The 18,512-nt window shown below is 41.6% G+C and overlaps 2 protein-coding genes and 1 long non-coding RNA gene across 3 annotated transcripts in view; 2 read left to right on the top strand and 1 right to left on the bottom strand.

Annotated features, from left to right (window-relative positions):
• The first annotated feature begins 834 nt into the window (after positions 1 to 834).
• LOC123962955 lies at positions 835 to 3,229 on the top strand. Its single transcript, XR_006823111.1, has 2 exons — positions 835 to 1,053; positions 2,478 to 3,229. It is a non-coding gene; the product is annotated as an uncharacterized LOC123962955 (long non-coding RNA).
• A 4,824-nt stretch (positions 3,230 to 8,053) lies between these two features.
• On the bottom strand, positions 8,054 to 13,519 carry LOC123962930. The gene is made up of 4 exons (XM_046039436.1): positions 12,803 to 13,519; positions 11,887 to 12,092; positions 11,667 to 11,781; positions 8,054 to 8,793 (listed from the first exon to the last, which is right to left on the bottom strand). Exons 1-4 carry the CDS (start codon positions 13,268 to 13,270, stop codon positions 8,596 to 8,598), a joined length of 987 nt encoding a protein of 328 aa, XP_045895392.1. The 5' UTR covers positions 13,271 to 13,519; the 3' UTR covers positions 8,054 to 8,595.
• Positions 13,520 to 15,668: 2,149 nt separating this feature from the next.
• Positions 15,669 to 18,512, top strand: part of LOC123963048 (histone H1.M6.2-like) — a 7,521-nt gene continuing 4,677 nt past the window's right edge. The window contains exon 1 of the mRNA XM_046039569.1: positions 15,669 to 15,786. Coding sequence (XP_045895525.1) covers positions 15,669 to 15,786 — 118 coding nt within the window. The remainder of the gene's footprint in view (positions 15,787 to 18,512) is intronic.

The following is an 18,512-nucleotide window of genomic DNA, read 5'->3' as shown; positions in this document are numbered from 1 at the left end:
AAAAGAGTTTTACAGCCTTTTTGTTGTTGGATTTAGAAATTAAATTTATATAATGTACAACCTCAAGGAGAAAAGGTGCAAAGACTTTTTTTCTGCTGAATTTACATATATGAAATTTTGGCATTAGAATGAATACATTGATTTTAAAGTACGTATTTTCTTTTCTTTGACTTTTCTAAAAGCAAAATACCACATTCTTCCACATCAGTGTAAAATCGTTCTATAAATATGGTCTCTGATGAATCTGAAGTTAAGTTGAAGAAAATGTTGGTACAGGAGTTGCTGAGTTGTTGACATCATTGACATAGACACATGGCGGACAACATGGTTGATGGTAAGAAACTTGTGATTCGTCCCAAATCACGTATTGCATATAAACATTAATTTTTAATTTTAAAACGCTCTGATAATGTTAATCCAACACATCTTTGTAGTAGCGTCCATGTTGATTCTGAGAGCGCATGAACACTCACTGAAGTTGGAAGAACGACTTCACAACTTGGGAAATGGGACCATCCGAGGAGCACGTGAATGCACCTCCCCACTAGATGCCACTAAAATTTACACACTGAACCTTTAAGCAGCTTAAAGGTTGAATAAATATTTTTGTACACTGTCTGAAAATAGAATATATATTCTGTATTGTCTTGTATCATCTCTTCATTGAAGCATTTATGACGTTTACACTGAAATATTTAAACTCCGTGCCTCCGTGTTTTGTTATTGCTGCACCGTTACATCAAATGTAAATATTCTGATGTCTTGTGCATCATTATATACACATTTTGCAAAATTTCAGGCGGATATCTTTGGGATCTCGACTGATCAACAAATGTGCATTCATTCATGTGGGACTGTCGCCATACTACTGTGTCTTCTTCTTCTTCATCATCATCCTCTTATTATGTACCTTTTTTATATCTTCCGCTATCACGTCTGCAGCCAGGGGCCTCTGGTATCCATCCTCCAGCTATCACATCACCTCAGCCTGGACTCTGTGGCTGCTGTCAGTGTCTCTCCACACTTCTGCAACAACAGCTTCAGCAGCCACAGGTTAGTTTAGCTTTGCTGGTTCCTTCCAACATTGAAACATGACTAAACACAGAGATCTTTCAAGAAACTGCTCCTTTGACGTTTGCATTGCTTGTATTGGTCTCACTTATGATGGTCTTTTATAGGATCTCTGCCTCCCCCTGGTGGACACTGCTGCCACTAACCCACAGACTCAAGGGCTGATATTTCATGTCACTGTTTATAGAAAATATCTCCCAGTGGGGGAATTAAAAAAATATATAGTTGCTGATGGTCTAAAAAGATAGACAGCGGACCAAACCACTGTAAGGCAGAGAAGGACATAATCTTTCAAACATTAAAAATGCATTGGACTCACAGTAGAGAACAAGAGATGTTAACTGTTTGTGTACCAAATACATTCACTAGAAGCTGACAGTGGTAATATTTAATTCTTTTGATCAAGATTATTGCTGGGGATAATTCAGTAGCCGCTGGATATTGATACTGTATTTGTGTAAAATTTAAATCAATAGCCTGGACTTTTACTTGCTGAAATCACTGAACTCACCCTGCCTATATTTGGAACAAGTGTCTGTATGGGCCTTTCATTCCTTTCAAACAAAAGTCTTGCTCCGCAAAGATGGGAAATAGGCTACAATCAAACTGTTTATTTGTATAAAAATTAGGCATTTCATTGTTACTGCGCACATTTAATTTAAATATACCGCTATATATACACAAAAGTGCAATAACATGTGATATAATGTGTTTTTTACCAGCAGTATTCCCTTTACTCAGAAGCAATAAAATATTTCTTGTAATGCTCAACTTAAACAGTAATGTAATCACATCAAATATTAAACCAAAGCTATTGGCCATTACCAGGGCGTTACCTTTTATCTCGCTTGTTAAAACAAGTTACCATCAGAGTGCAGTTTGTAAAAAAAAAAAAACATAGGCTACTCCTTGCTGATGTAGCTAAAAAGTCGGGAAAGACTGCTTTGTTTGGGGGTGTTAGTGATGTTTATGCATTATATATTCGTGCAGCATGTATTTATGCAGCTCCTCTGCTTGCTCTCTCCCTCTCTCTCATTCTGTGGGAAACACTAGAAAGTAATATAGTAACGTAACTAGTTACTTTTATCACCCAGTAATAAGTAAAGTAATATTATTACTATTTTAAGGAGTAATAAGTAACTAGCAATATATTACAATTTCTGAGTAACACTGCACGTTGCACAGGTTGTCTATGAGGTGTGAGTGCTTCTAAGAGTACTTTGTGTCTCTTTTAATAATACATAATAAAAATTTAATTGTTTTTTAAGGGTTAAATTTCTATCCATGAAAAAAAGGAAATATTAGAAGGAAAGCATGAAAAAATAAACTGGGAGCCATTTATATGATCGTATATATATATGATATCCTCTAATTTCATGCTAATGCTTTAAAAATTAAACTTACAGGTGCTTTAGTATCTTAAACCAGCAGTGGTGGAGGCTCAGGACAACAAGGGGGTGGAAGGCAACAGTAAGGCAGAGACCCGGTACGATCCTGACCCGGTACGACGCCCGCCATGTCTAGGCCTCTACTCTCAGACCCCCCGGAGAAGCTGCACAGCCAGACGGACTCTTTCCTCACCGCTGCCCGGCTTGTCCGCAGAGGATGGACGGAGGAGGTGAAGAAGACAGGGTGGCAATTCTCCCATTTTGAGTGCTCAGCGAATCAACCCTCTCCCTCCAGGTCAGATGGAAATCTGGGTCCAAAACGTGCAGAGATTTCCACGAAGGACCGCTGGAGCAGGAGGGTTCCTGTCGAGAACAGCAGGGAGACAGCTGAGAACAGAGAGACCACCGCTGAAAAACAGGCAGATGAAGCAAAGCAGACAAGTGAAGGCGCATTCTCGGCTAACGCACAAGCAGAAAGACAGATGGATCTCTGCAGTCAAACAGGCATTGTTCGTGTCTGTTTGTCCGGCTGTCGCACCACATGCAGACAGTCCAGAAGGTTTAAGGCCCCGATACTACCAGTCATTGCTGAGATTTAGGCTAGCTGTTATCCATTTGGTTATAAGAGTAGGCCTACTGTAATCTATCTGCACTTAACGAAATGAATACAATTTGGTGTTGTGACCATGTGATTAAATGGAAGTGTCGTTATGATTTAATGTGTTCATGCTGATTTTGTTAATCAAAAAGCAAATATGTAGCCTACAGTATATGTGTGTTGGTGTCCTGTTCTTGTAAAAGCATTATATTATGGGTGCAGCAGAATCGATATTTAAACTAAATTAGTTTTTGTTATCTGAACACAGCCTTTTTATGGCATGTTACAGCTGAATTGTTCAACAGAAAGGCACATGGAAAATAAGCCAAGCAACTGCACAATACTTGTTCTTCGCGACAAAATAGGTCAATTGTCAAGTTTCCCAAAACAACATCACTGTTGGAAAGGTCAACCACGTGTATGACTGTTCCCCAAAACGCCAGAGAGTTGGCTAGGACTGGACCTTAAACGTTCTATAAGTTACATGACGTTTAACACGTGGTAAACGTGAAACAGTGAAAGTTTGGTTAGGTTTAGGCAACAAAACGGGTACGATTTAGGAAAAGATGGTGGTTTGGGTTTAAATAAGTGTGTGACGTTAGCCTAACTCATCTACAGAACGTTAATTAACTTAAAACACATCACCTTTGACCTTCATTCAAATGACACTTGAATGATAATCCTGAATTTACTTGACTCATCCACTCCTCCACAACTTCACATGGTCTTTGTCACTCTTTATAGTAGTTCATTGCCTTACTTCTCCCACCACTAGAGGTCGCAGCCTAACAAAAGATGTAAATATGGGTAGTAATAAGCTGCTGCATAACCTTTACCTTATTCACTGGACATTCTTCAGTTTTTACAAAACAACTGGTTGGTTAAGTCAACCCAGGGGGGTTAGCAGCAGATGACCAATCGCAAACATGGACAAGTCTACTGGCAGCAGAGCGGCATGTTTTACAGACGAAGATATATAGCCTATTGGACAAATAAGAAGAAGGTTAACACATAATCCAGACTAAAAGCAACATAGCTGCAGCCATGGGCGTAAATGTCATCTCACAGTAAGGGGGGGGGCACAATAAACTGAGAGGTATTTCCGACACTTGGACCTCTCATTTTGGATTTTAATAATTCTTCACTGTTGTCTGGCTGCTTCCAGGCTGCCTTCAAACATGCTGTGGTCCAGCCCCTTTTGAAAAAAACTAACCTTGATCCCACAGTGTTATCAAATTTTAGACCTATTTCTAAACTACCGTTGCTGTATGAAGTTGTGGAGAAAGTTGTATATGACCAACTACAGTCTCATCTTGATGAGAATGGAATCACTGAAATATTCCAATCTGGTTTTAAATCCCGGCATAGCACAGAAACAGCCCTCTTAAAAGTTTTAAATGATTTGTTTTTAGCTGCTGATTCAGGCAAATCTACTGTTCTGTTGCTTTTATATTTAACAGCGGCATTCGACACTGTAGACCATGCCACACTTTTAGCTCGCCTAGAGCATTATGCGGGCATTAACGGTACTGCCCTTCAGGGGTTCAAATCATTTTTATCCAACAGAAGCTTCTCTGTCCATCTCGGCGAGCACTCCTCTTCAATAATGCCACTAAATTTCGGCCTGCCTCAGGGTGCAATTTTAAGCCCTGTTTTATTTGCACTGTATATGCTTCTGCTCGGGTCCATTTTTAAGAAGCACAATGTGGCATTTCATTGTTTTGCAGATGATATACAAGTCTACCTCCCACTGAGCACAAATTACTTTTCTGCAATGAAAACTCTACAGGATTGTCTTAAGGAGGTTGTGTCCTGGATGGACTCTTTAAGCCTGAATAAAAGCAAAACTGAAATTGGGCAAACAGACTGTCTGAAGGGCTGGGACAGTGCCATTGGCCCATTAGCTTCATTTTCTCGCCCAAGCACAAAAAATCTAGGAGTGCTTCTTGACTGTGGTTTTAAGTTTGACAAGCAGGTCAGTGCAGTGCTGAAAAGCAGCTTTTATCATTGAAGACTACTGAGTAAAATCAAGCCCTCTCTCCCTAAGAAAGACCTGGAGAGAGCAGTCCATGCCTTTGTCACATCGCGGCTGGACTACTGTAATTCGCTGTACTGCGGACTTGAACGGCGCTCTCTTCGCCGCCTCCAGGGGCTACAAAATGCGGCTGCCCGGCTTCTGACAGGAAAAAGAAAAAGGGAGCACATCACCCCCGTGCTGGCCTCATTACACTGGCTCCCTGTGTCTTTTAGAGTGCATTTTAAGATTTTATTAATAGTTTTTAAATGTTTGACTGATACTGCGCCACCTTAGCTTTCTGACATGCTCCAGCAGACCAGCTCCTTTTGAGTGTCCCTAAAAGCAGGCTCACCACCAGGGGACAGAGCCTTTTCAGTGGCAGGACCACGGCTGTGGAAAAGCCTACCCCTTCATGTTAGATCTGCACAATCTGTAGATCAATTTAAAAGCAGGCTAAAAACACACCTGTTCTCTTTAGCTTTCAACACAGAATAAGCAGGTTACATTGGCCGTTCCACTATTTTAATGTTCTATATTTCTATTGTATTTTATTATCTTGTTATTTTATTCTGATTAATTTATTCCATGTGTACAGCACTTTGGTCAGCAGAAGTTGTTTTAAATGTGCTTTATAAATAAATTTGACTTTGACTTTGACATGTGTAGGCCGGTCTCGATGCTGTTGATGGTGTCCTGTAGTTGTCTTTGCTTCTCGATCATGAGCAAGGTGGTTTTGTATGTCAGCAGCACACTGTGCAGTGAATGCTGCCATTCAAGACGGTTCTGGGCTGCATTTTTCCAGTTGGTAGGGTTAATGTTGAAGGACTTAAGATCGTACTTGCAGACATCCTTGAAGCGTAGCTGTGGGCGGCCAATTGTTCTCTCGCCAGATGACAACTCCGCATAGAGAATGTCCTCAGGGATTGGTCCATCCACCAAACATGACCCAGCCAGCAGAGATGCCGCTGTCTCAGGAGAGAGTACATACTGGGAAGCTGAACTCTCTCCAGGACTGCAGTGTATGTGATCCTGTCCTTCCAGGTGATGCCCATTATGCGCCTTAGGCAGTGCAGGGAAAATTGTTTAGCCTCCGCTCTTGATGTCAATATGGGGTCCAAGTTCCACTGCCATACAGGAGTGTGCTGATGACACAAGCTCTATACACCTGTACCTTCATGTGGGCTGTGAGTTAACCGTTTTCCCATACCCTAGCTGTGAGCTTCCCAAAAGTAAAGGCTGCTTTTCCGATGCGGCTGCTTAGTTCAGCGTTGAGTAACAGGTTGCCGGTAATGGTGGAAAGTGAAAGTTCTTCCAGCTTCCAGTGAGTAGTTGTCTTGCTTTTGTTCAGACTGATGGTCAGGCTGAAGTCCTGACATACCGATCATGAACTGATCCATGAGGGTTTTTAGTTGCTCTTGGGAGTGTGCTACCACTGCTTCCTGGATGATGAGTGGTCTGACCTTTGTTTTAGCTTTCAATCGAGCGAGGTCGAATAGTTTGCCGGCAGTTGTAGTGTGCAGATAGACCCCCTCAGTTGATGTTCCGAAAGCATGCCGCAGAAGAAGGGAAACGAATATCCCAAACAAGGTGGGTGCCAACACACACCCCTGCTTAACACCACAACAGATTTTGAAGTGGTCAGAGGTGGAACCATCAAACTGGATGGTACCTGGCATGTCGATGTGGAACGATTGGAGAATGTGGAGACGTTTTGGTGGGCACCCTATCCGGGCAACCATCTGGAAGAGGTTACCCCTGCTCACAGGGTCGAAAGCTTTCGTGAGGTCACTGAAGGCTATATAAAGTGGTTTTCTCTGCACACAATTAAGGTAAAAGCAAACAACAGATTCAATATGATCCAATTCCTTATGGAATTCAAATAAATACTTATATCAAAACCTTAAATATAACTGAATGTGAAATGCTGTGATTAAATGTTTATCCAACAGTCATTTACAACAATCCCAATATTCTTCAGTAGCCTAGTGTTAGTAATGAATCAAATCAGATATATCAAGCATAGTGTTGGTTCAGGCAGGCAACGAAGTCAAGCTCAGCTCACAATCCCAGCACATCAGCTGATAGGAGCCATCTTAAACCAGCTACTTCAGCTGACAGCTCAGCTGATTCCTCTCTTAGCATTCGTTGGCAAATTCCTTCCATCTCTCTCTGCTGTGATCACCACAGGTAACTATGTGCCAATTTGAAGCTACATGGCAATCTAAGCTAAACAGTTAAATTACAGACAGCTTTTAATTTAGCTCGTTGTACATTTAGCTAACTGCCAAACTAGCGTTAGGATGGAGACGTGGAAAGAGCAGATTAAATAACACCTTCTACATGTAATGCTTGTTAAACTGATGCATTGTCTTTTACTGGTGAGGTTTTATTGCACGTACCACAGTAACGAGGGTAGCTGTCATCATCTCGAGTAGTTTGGAGCTAACTTCACTTGCATGTGTGTGTTCGTGTGCAAGAGGCGACACAGAGCAGCAGAGGCAGCAGCCTGATAATAAACAACACGGTCTTCAGCCTGTTTAATACCACATTTCAGTGCCCATCTAGTATCTGATTAATCATGTAATTCGGCATATGCCTGCTCTGTTCTGTACGGGTTCTTTACTGCTAGTCTCTGTCTGGGCTTTCCATGTAGGCACATGGATGGGCAGGGAGGTGCTCTCACGTGGAAGGGCAGGGAGAACCCAGAACAGAGCCATACCTCCAAACATAACTACAATGGCGCAAATATCAGTTCTTTGAAGAAAGTTGTCCTGACTGAATTAGAAAAGATAGCATATCAAATACCATTCATTAATATTTTCCAGCAAGTAAACAGAATTTAGTTATACCAGCAACAGATCATATAGTATAGACTTCAGATCACCAATTTGATCATGTAGTATCAGATGATTCCCAAATTGTCCACCCCTCCTCCCAGAGGTTCAAACCTTTGTGTTCAGAGAAGAGTCTTACAGGAACTGTCTTTTCGATTGTAGAATGTACAATCTGTTTTTATTTAAAGCTGAACACCAGTTATCAAAATCCTCAGTGCACGACCCTAATGACAGCTGAGCATGACAAAAAAACTTCTCCTCAAAAATAGCTATTAAAAAATATAAAAATTGAGCGAGATCCTTCTTGTGTCCCTCTGTTATACAGGAGGACATTAATAAACTAAGATATTTTTTAAAAATCTGGAACAGAGTTTTTTAACCTAAATAAATAAACAGATCATTTCAACTTTTTGAGGCCAATGCTCTGATTCTATAATATGATTTTCCCTAAAATATTATCTTTTTTTGAAGAAAAAAGAAAAACTTTAATTAACAATAATCATGAAATATACCCTAATTATAGGACGACATTACATTACATTTTTTTATTAAGCTGACGCTTTTATCCAAATGGACTTACAATGGATATGTATGTCAGAGTTCGCACACCTCTGGAGCAGCAACGGGTTAAGTGTCTTGCTCACATTGGTGGATGATCTTCTAACAATAAAACTACTACAGCCGCCCTTAATTTAGCTGTAAAGGTTTCTTCAGCGGAGAGGGATTGTCGGGCCACAATGTTTTAACAAACTCTTCAGCTTCTGGGAAATCATTAAAAGTGATGTTTTCTTGATAGATTGGCTTTCCTTTATCAGCGATTTGAACATTTCCTTTATCACACCACATGAGGTTCTCTCTCAGCCGGTCAGCGCCAAAGTTCAGCACCTGGAAAAAGTAAAAGAACATAAGAAGATGACGAGCAGAACAGCTGCAGGGTCTGTGAGAAGCTGTGAGGGTGCAGGACTGGACTGTTAGCAGCAGGGGTGTGATGAGATCTTGCAAGATTAAAGTGTGACGATATTTCTCGTCAGCTAAAAAGCTGTCTAATGAGACTCATGCAAATTAAATTTTTCACACAAGATAAACCCACGGAGCCAATCAACTCTGCCCAGCTGATTGACATTGTCTCGTGGATTTAAGAGTGTCATCACACCCCTAGTTAGCAGCCATGCTAGGTGCAACTCACATTACTGTTATTGTTAGGGAACAGTAAATACAGCAGAATTGATATGCTAAGATGAATGAGTATCTACTTCTGTACTGCAGTAACATGTACTCCATTATTTCAACTTATTTCTCTTTTTTGTGTGCGTTTGTGTGAGTACAATTTTATTTAATTTACCAAAAATAAATTGACAGACATCATGTACACATAAAACCAAACACGTGTGTCAGGATGGATCTGTTGTAGTTTCCACCTCACAGCGACACTTAAGCTGATGATACATGGGGGAACTTTTTGAGCAATGTTGCTGGAGGTAAGTCTATGTTTTCAACGGATAGCGGTGGTGCAGAGCGGGTGGATTACGGTAGTAATCTTTATTAATTACCACTGACAGCAGCGTTGCCCAGCACCATTGCTCTTAAAGTTGCTCCGTGTATCTTCAGCTTTAGAGACAAAAGCAACCTGTGCACTGAAATGTGACTGAGTCAGAACCAGAAGCTGCAGGCCCCTTTTAAGGCCTGGACATACATTCTTTTAACTACGCGTTGGTGTACGCAAGATGGCTGCCACGCATATCCTGCGTTCCCTTGAAGCGTAGTTCCACTGTAGTTCCTTTGAAGCGTAGTTCCACTGAAGCGTATTTCCTTTGAAGCGTAGTTCCACTGTAGCGTAGTTCCTTTGAAGCGTAGTTCCTTTGAAGCGTAGTTCCTTTGAAGTGTAGTTCCACTGTAGCGTAGTTCCTTTGAAGCGTAGTTCCTTTGAAGCGTAGTTCCACTGAAGCATATTTCCTTTGAAGCGTAGTTCCACTGAAGCGTAGTTCCTTTGAAGCGTAGTTCCTTTGAAGCGTAGTTCCACTGTAGCGTAGTTCCACTGTAGCGTAGTTCCACTGTAGCGTAGTTCCACTGTAGCGTAGTTCCACTGTAGCGTAGTTCCTTTGAAGCGTAGTTCCACTGTAGTTCCTTTGAAGCGTAGTTCCACTGTAGTTCCTTTGAAGCGTAGTTCCACTGAAGCGTAGTTCCACTGAAGCACAGTTCCACTGTAGTTCCTTTTGAAGCGTAGTTCCACTGAAGCGTAGTTCCTCTGAAGTGTAGTTCCTTTTGAAGCGTAGTTCCTTTGAAGTGTAGTTCCTTTGAAGTGTAGTTCCACTGAAGCGTAGTTCCTTTGAAGTGTAGTTCCTTTGAAGTGTAGTTCCACTGAAGCGTAGTTCCTCTGAAGTGTAGTTCCACTGAAGTGTAGTTCCACTGAAGTGTAGTTCCACTGAAGTGTAGTTCCACTGAAGCGCAGTTCCACTGAAGCGTAGTTCCACTGAAGCGCAGTTCCTTTGAAGTGTAGTTCCTCTGAAGTGTAGTTCCTTTCAAGCGTAGTTCCTCTGAAGTGTAGTTCCTTTTGAAGTGTAGTTCCTCTGAAGTGTAGTTCCTTTCAAGCGTAGTTCCTCTGAAGTGTATTTCCTTTTGAAGCGCAGTTCCTTTGAAGTGTAGTTCCTTTGAAGTGTAGTTCCTTTGAAGTGTAGTTCCTTTGAAGTGTAGTTCCTCTGAAGTGTAGTTCCTTTCAAGCGTAGTTCCTCTGAAGTGTATTTCCTTTTGAAGCGCAGTTCCTTTGAAGTGTAGTTCCTTTGAAGTGTAGTTCCTTTGAAGTGTAGTTCCTTTGAAGTGTAGTTCCTCTGAAGTGTAGTTCCTTTCAAGCGTAGTTCCTCTGAAGTGTATTTCCTTTTGAAGCGCAGTTCCTTTGAAGTGTAGTTCCTTTGAAGTGTAGTTCCACTCAAGCGTAGTTCCACTCAAGCGTAGTTCCTCTGAAGTGTAGTTCCTCTGAAGTGTAGTTCCTTTCAAGCGTAGTTCCTCTGAAGTGTAGTTCCTTTTGAAGCGCAGTTCCTTTGAAGTGTAGTTCCTCTGAAGTGTAGTTCCTTTCAAGCGTAGTTCCTCTGAAGTGTATTTCCTTTTGAAGCGCAGTTCCTTTGAAGTGTAGTTCCTTTTGAAGCGCAGTTCCTGTGAAGTGTAGTTCCTGTGAAGTGTAGTTTCTCTGAAGCAGAGTTCCACGTCAAAAATTAACACCACACGTCTGCGAGATGCAGTTCAGCACATGAATGTGGGGGCAGTGTGTCGATCTGACCGGCAGGTCAGTAGCACAGTTGGTGGCGGTATGCAGTTTGCCAACAGCCATTAAAAGCAAAAGAAGAAGGACAGCAGCAGACTGAACAAAGGAGATTTATGGCGGGATGTTTCCAGTAAAACTCCCAAAGCTAGTTTATTTTATTTAATTTTATTATTTTACTATTATTATTTTTATAATTACCAAGATTGTACTGATGTCTTAAAATCCCAAGCTACTCCAGTGTCGCTATGTTTGGTTTGTTTACGATGTGCAAATTTGAAGGTTGTTGAGGAGGATGGTCAGGTCCTGGTCTGCCCCCTAGTGGACTCATGTTTAATCCTCCAGGTGCACGCAAAGTACGCAGGAAAGTATGTGAACAATGCCGTTTGCATCGCAGACGCCTGTCTAAGCAAGTATTTCGGCGGCTTTAGGACTTCCCTACCCTTCACCAGAACAATCCAGCCTGTCAATAAAGGGTGAGAAGAACAATGAGTAGTGAGGGTACCTGTTTATCCACATGCAGGGCGACGGCAAAATGATCCCAGACATAAAACTGTTGAGGATGCTCTGCCTCTGCTGCTTCCATCTGCATCGCATCCTGTCTCAAGACAAACTTATACCTGACCAAAACAGACCAGCATCTGCGGTTAGTTCAGTGTCTGTAATAAATGTGGGAGAGTTGAGTGTCTGTGGTTAGTTCAGGTGTCAGAGTTTCTGGTTCTTACCTGTGTGTCTCACTCATGGCCTGAGGCCTCCAGATGAAGCAGCCGTCTTTGTAGGTGCAGACAGAGTTTGGGTCGTCAGTCAGCAAAGGATATTTAGAGAACCGCTCCTGATTGGCTGGGCTGTGGATCAGCACAACGTACATCACTTCCTGTTTGTACAGGACGGTCTCGTACACCCGCATGACGGGCTGAGCGCCGCTGCAAAACTGGAGACAGTAAAAGAGGTTTTAATGGAAAACTCAGTCCTGTAAACGTCCTGAGGACAAAGACGGCAGTTTTCTCTCTGTGGGCTGATAAATTCTTGATGAGGCTTTTTTAACATAATCTGCTGTCACTTTAACACGCTGTGCAGCTGCAGGTTCAGGAGACAGTCGACATAGAAGGAAGGCAGCGTGATGTGTTCGCGGGCTCACGCCAAAACTCTTGTGACCATTCCAGTACAACACTCTTCTGTTCTAGACAAATGCAACACCAGTAGCTTCCCAGCAGGTGGAGCCATTCTGACTGATTGAAACACTTCATTCAGTGTTATGCACACATCATAGTGAAACTAAACAGGTTAAACTACTGAAACGGGAAATCAAAGATTTCGATATGATGCAGCTGAAACTGTCTCAAGGGTTAATGTGGGTACATTTGTGAAATATTTGAGGTGCTGATCTGTTTCCTTTTTTTGTTTTCACTCCCTTTTTTAGTGTGCAAGTTTCAGTGTATAATATTGATAATATGAGACATTTATGAGTCAAATGATTGTAGACTGAAAATTAATAAAATCTTAAACTACAAAAAAGTCTTCTGTTATATCCATATTTGAACATCAGGTCTCATCTTTCATTCTCATTCATTTTTATTTTACATTATTTAATTTTATTTATCACAGACCAGCTGTGACAGAAAATAACCCGACCCTCAGTACCTGCTGTCTGTAGGCCTTCAGCACCTCCTCCAGGGGGAAGGTGAAGCGGTACGAGCCCAGCCTGGAGGTCTGCTTGAAGGCCGGGGAGGTGGTAAACTTCTCCAGGAAGCTCTGCTGCATCTGGACCTGCTCCTCCGTCCGGTCCGGGAAGGTCGTCTCCAGGAGCCTCCTCTCAGCTGACGCTATCTCATCAGGTCCCACAGCCAGACTCCACCACAGCAGAGAGCCTCTGCCTGGGTTCCTGAAGCCTTCATCAGTCTTGATGCCTCTTAGTCCAGTTTGGTTTGTGTCGTGTTTCAGATGAGACACATGAAACTCTGGTTGAGGGGAAGCCGGGATGTTTTCTTTGTAAAGGTATTTGCTTGACAACCCTTTTCTCCGAGCTTTCTCTATCAAATCATCCAGCTTCAAGTGCTGACTTTTAACAACATGTTCATCGTGTACTCTCCTGTTGGTTCTCTTTTCCATGGTCAGATGAGGAATGATGTCGATTAAAAAGACAAACTATAAGTGTTCAGTGTCTCTGCTCAGTCTGCTCTGCTCTGGAGAGGTGTGAGCTCTGATCTGATCTCCAACACCGGCAGAGTGCTGCTATATAAACCACAGCTGGTTCCTGTTTTAAAGATATACGTCATAGTCATGAGTACTGTGGAACTGTGTGAGTCAGGAGGAGGAGAGAGGACTCTGGGGCCGAATGATTGTTTGTGTGTTGTGTTCAGGACACGCAGGAATAATAAGATGTTGTTTGTTTGTTGTGTTCATCATGTGAACATGTTTCTGAGAGAAGAACTTCAGCAACATGACTTATAACCAGTTTGTTTGTAGAGTGTGTGTGTTTCTGAGGGCCACGTTTGGTTTTTCAGTGAGATTTAAGAAGAGAGCTTCATTTTGACCTGAAAATAGGACGTATGGTGAGAAGTTATGGGTTTGTGTTTAGAGTTTTCAAGAATTGTGTTTAAGAAATCCAGAAAAACTGTAACTCATGCGCACTGATTTTCATGTGCTGTGTGAGCTTCAGAGCTGCAGCCTCCTCACAAAGGGCCCCTCTGTGTTCATAAATCTAGTCTTACCAAGCCCTCCTTACTCGGGCCTCCTACTTTTAGTTTTCTTGTTTGTTTTGTTGTTGGCAAATGCTTTAATTCTGCCATACGGGTACAGCAGCACCCCAAGAGGATAAAGGTTCAACTTCTTTTTTTTTTTTCCTTTCTTTTTTCCTCATTATTTTTATTGAAAGACTGGCACATTGGAGGAAAAAACACTTCAATACAATGAGAACCCCAGTTATAAAAAGAGAAGCAAAATGTTTTTACATATGTCTCAATGAGTCAACAAAATGGGTGCCATTCTTGTTTTTTGTATAGATTAGATTAGAACACATAATCATACATTTGTACAAACTCAATACAAAAAAATTATTAATTAATTAAAAGACTAATAATATAAATAATATTATAAATCTTAACAGAAAAAAGGAAGAAGAAAAATAAAATAGAATAAAATTGTCTGGAGTGCTGGAGGGAGGCTTTGTGTATTTCCAATAGAAAAGACGGCGGCGTCTTGCTAATAAGGAAGCAAATGCCAAGATATCTAATTGGTTTGAGTTGTACCGGTTATAATCCTCCAGATAACCAAATATGGCAATATGGGGAGAGGGTTTAACGGTAATAGACGCGATCAAAATAGTTTTGCCAGAAGGAAAACAGTCATGGGCAGGCGAAGAACATGTAGGTTAGGTTGCAGGGAGAGCCGTGACATTTATCACAGCTATCAGTGACAGTGGGATAGATCCGTGACAGACGTGCTTTGGAGAAATGAATCCTGTACAATACCTTAGTGTATCAAAGAGAGACGAGCACAAGATGAGCTTGTGTGGATTTTGTTAAGAGCAACGTCCCACCAGGCTTCCTGCAGAGTCAACCTCAATTCGCCCTCCCAAGCAGCCTTGGTTATAATGGTAGGTGAGCTGCAGGACAGAGAAAATCATCCCATAGTTGACTTGAGGGTGAGGAGGGAAATGTAGGAAACAATGATTTTGCGCAGTGTCTAACTTGATGATGGAAGCTGAAATTCACTCAACACATCTGCAAAGCTACGAAAAGTCCCGTTCCTGTAGAGATCTGTGAAAGTTTTGAGACCTTTGTTGTGCCAGATAGAGAATGTGGGATCAGATAGTGCAGGTTGGAATGAGTGATTTTTCAGTAAAGTACACGCGGAAACAAAATTTAAAAGTCTTCCTAAACTGGTACCAGAACTAACCACAGGGTTATCTGGAAAGCAAGATACGTTGGTGGAAATAGAGGAGTTAAGCAGGGCCATACTTAAAGCCATAGGACAGGGGTATTCAATTTCAAAGTTAGAGAAAATTTCCTGAAGCAAAGGTCCGGAACATCAAAACGACGAACTTGCGTTATCATTCAGTACTATAACCTATAGTTGTATCAACACATGTTTTTAGTCAACAACGGACTGTCAAATCAAATAATATTTCAGTCAGTTTTCGCATCAAACTGGAGGGATAATAAATAATAACTATTCAAATAATAAATTCTAAATTTAAGTAAACTAAAGTGCCTAATTTTTAGAAAAAAGTGTTCACTCACCAGTGCAATTTTTAATTCCTCCCTCACATCTGGATCAGTCCCTACAACACTCAAAGTTGCAACTGTCACCCCCATCCTCAAGAAACCTGGTCTCAACCCCGACATCATGTCCAAATCCTGGAACGTGTTGTCGCTGCTCAAATTCAAACCCACCTCACCTCTAACAACCAGTTCGAACCATTTCAATCTGGATTCCGCTCACAACACAGCAGGAGTTTTGGATATATTGAAGTTTATTTAGGGCTTTGGCAGGTGAACCATAGAGGATGCTGTTGCAGGAGTCAGTTCTGGATGTAATGAAGGCGTGGATCAGGGTTTCAGCAGCAGAGAAGGTGAGTGATGGGCGGAGACGGGCGATGTTTGAGGTGAAAGAAGGCAGTCCTGGTGACTTGGTTGATGTGGTGATCAAAAGTTGTTGGTGTTTTTTGTGAGTGATGTGGGGCCGATGATGATCATGTCAGATTTATTGTAATTCAGCTGTAAAAAGTTGGTTTGCACCCAGGTTTGTATGTTGGTGAGGCAGCTGGTCAGAGCTGCAGAGGTAACTGTGGTGATGGATTTGGTGGAGATGTAGATCTGGATGTCATCGGCGTAGCAGTGGAAGTGGAGACCATATCTACGTATGATATTACAGAGTGGCAGGATGTAGAACAAGAGAGGACCAAGCACCGAACCTTGGGGGACACCTGGTGACAAAGGAGCAGTGGAGGAGGTGCAGTGAGGTCGAGCATGATTAGGATGGTGAGGTGACCGGAGTCCGCGGAGAGGAGGAGGTCATTGGTTATTTTCAGTGCTGTGTTGTGAGCGGAATCCAGATTGAAATGGTTCGAACTGGTTGTTAGAGGTGAGGTGGGTTTGAATTTGAGCAGCGACAACACGTTCCAGGATTTGGACATGATGTCGGGGTTGAGACCAGGTTTCTTGAGGATGGGGGTGACAGTTGCAACTTTGAGTGTTGTAGGGACTGATCCAGATGTGAGGGAGGAATTAAAAATTGCACCGGTGAGTGAAGCTGAGAGAGACGAGGGATTGATGAGCTTGAGGTTTCTGAATGAGATTTTGCGCTGCACTTTTGGGGGTGGGAATGGGGATATTAAAGTCCATTATGATTGCAAGATGGTCTGAGATGTGGAGGTTAATGTTGGAATATGATTTAATGTGAGACCAGTGGAGCAGACCAGGTCGAGGATGTGACCATGGGAAATGGTGGGCAAGTTGATGTGCTGTGTGCAGTTGAAGCAGTGTAACAGTTCCATAAATTCAGTGGCAGATTTGTGGTATGAAAATAGGCGAACAGAGCGTTTATGTGAAGGAAGGGGTAGTGACACGTGAGGCCGCAAGTGGAGCTGGTGAGGGTAATCAAACCGGAAGCAGCCGCCGTGGGCGAAGAGGAAAACTTCAGGCAAACGATAAGTGTGCTCAAGATGACGGCAGCTGACTTTCGCCAACTTGATAGTCTAACGTGAGCTGCAGGTGTCCGCAGGGGAGGGCTATAAAAATGGCGCCATCAAGTCGGACACATTCTATCTGCATCAGCTTACTGAGAGCTGAGACCAATGATTGATCACACTACACTACTGCCTGGACCATATATTATTATATATATATATGATATATAATGTTTTCCAGCAGTTAAACATAATTCAGTCAAATCAGCAAAAGATGTGTCAGGTAGAAGAACTGATCACCAATTTGATCATTTAGTATCAGATGATTCCCACATTGTCCACCTACCCTCCCGGAGGATCAAACCTTTAGATGAGAGGCTGTTGCAGTCGGCGTTCAGAGAAGAGTCTTACAGGAACTGTCTTTTTGATTGTAGAATGTAGAATCTGTTTTTATTAAAAGCTGAACACGAGTTATCAAAATCCTCAGTGCACGACGCTAATGACTGCTGAGCATGACAAAAAACTTCCCTCTCTACAAAAATGTCTATTAAGAAATAAAGATTAAAAATAAAAAGAGTCTAATCTACGGAGATCAGAACAACAAAAAAGAGACGCTACCCAAGAGAGCGAGAGCCTTCTTGTGTTATACAGGAGGAGGTCAGGGAGAATTCCTGTCTTCTAAATATGGTAAAACATAAAAATACAATCCAGACATTGGTCAAAGCTCAATTCTTCTACATCAAACTTAAAACAAGTGATCAGGACCAAAGAATGTCTAACGAGCTAACTTTCAGTAAGACTTTTATTATTTTCAAAACTGGTACAAGAGAAAGGATGTCTGACAACCCGGTGACATTTACACAGGAAACTGTTTGAACCATTACACAACATTTAAAAAGGAAGTGTAGCCTCCACTGAAGACTTCTTCAGTAAGTCACAGGGATGTAGAGGCCATTTCAGCAGGAAGTCTGTGGTTACACAGATGTTACTTTTCTTTGTAACAGAGCCAACGTCACAGTTCATGACATTTGTGCAGACATTCAAACAGAGTCCAAACCAAAGTTAATTTCTAATTTCATTCTTTCTTTTCAATGTTTAATTATTTGGTATCAAAATTTCTTTAGAGCAGGGTTTCAGAAAGCTGAGGCTCGGCAGTATAGCCAACAGAGTGGACGATCATTTGATATACCTGTTGAGAATTTCCAGATAAAATATTCTTCTAAATGAACAGATATAAAATGTCCGCCACTGATGTGCTGGTCAGATGGTTTTGGGGCACACAATTTAGATGAAGGGGGGTGTTTATATAGTTGACAGAATTTTAGCGGACATTAATAAACTGAGATATATATATATTTTTTTTTTATTTGTCTACTGTTTCGGAATTTTAAAATAAATAAACAGATAATGCTAACTTTATTGATTTTCAGTCATTATTGAAAGACCCTGATTCTATAATATGCTTTCCCTTTAATCATTAAAATTTGATATTTCTGAAGAAAATAGTTAAATAAAAGAAAAAATATCATTATCATCAATGGACATGAAATATACCCCAGTTATAGAACGACTTTAATTTTATTAAGTCAAGCTTTCTGCAGTGGAGAGGGACAGTCAGGCCACAATTCTTGAACAAACTCTTCAGCTTTTGAGAAGTTATCAAAAGTGTTACAAGGAGTGATTTGAACCTTTCCTTTATCACACCACATGAGGTTCTCTCTC

Source organism: Micropterus dolomieu, linkage group LG23, assembly GCF_021292245.1.
Source record: "Micropterus dolomieu isolate WLL.071019.BEF.003 ecotype Adirondacks linkage group LG23, ASM2129224v1, whole genome shotgun sequence".
Classification (NCBI taxonomy): Eukaryota; Metazoa; Chordata; class Actinopteri; order Centrarchiformes; family Centrarchidae; genus Micropterus; species Micropterus dolomieu.
This window is presented reverse-complemented; position numbering and strand designations above follow the sequence as displayed.

Coding starts and splice junctions, on each gene's coding strand:
- LOC123962930 (XM_046039436.1), bottom strand. CDS start 13,270: ATGGAAAAGAGAACCAACAGGAGAGTACACGATGAACATGTTGTTAAA. Junction 11,782..11,886: donor GCCATGAGTGAGACACACAG/GTAAGAACCAGA, acceptor TGTTTTGGTCAG/GTATAAGTTTGTCTTGAGAC. Junction 8,794..11,666: donor CCCTGCATGTGGATAAACAG/GTACCCTCACTA, acceptor TACTTTTTCCAG/GTGCTGAACTTTGGCGCTGA.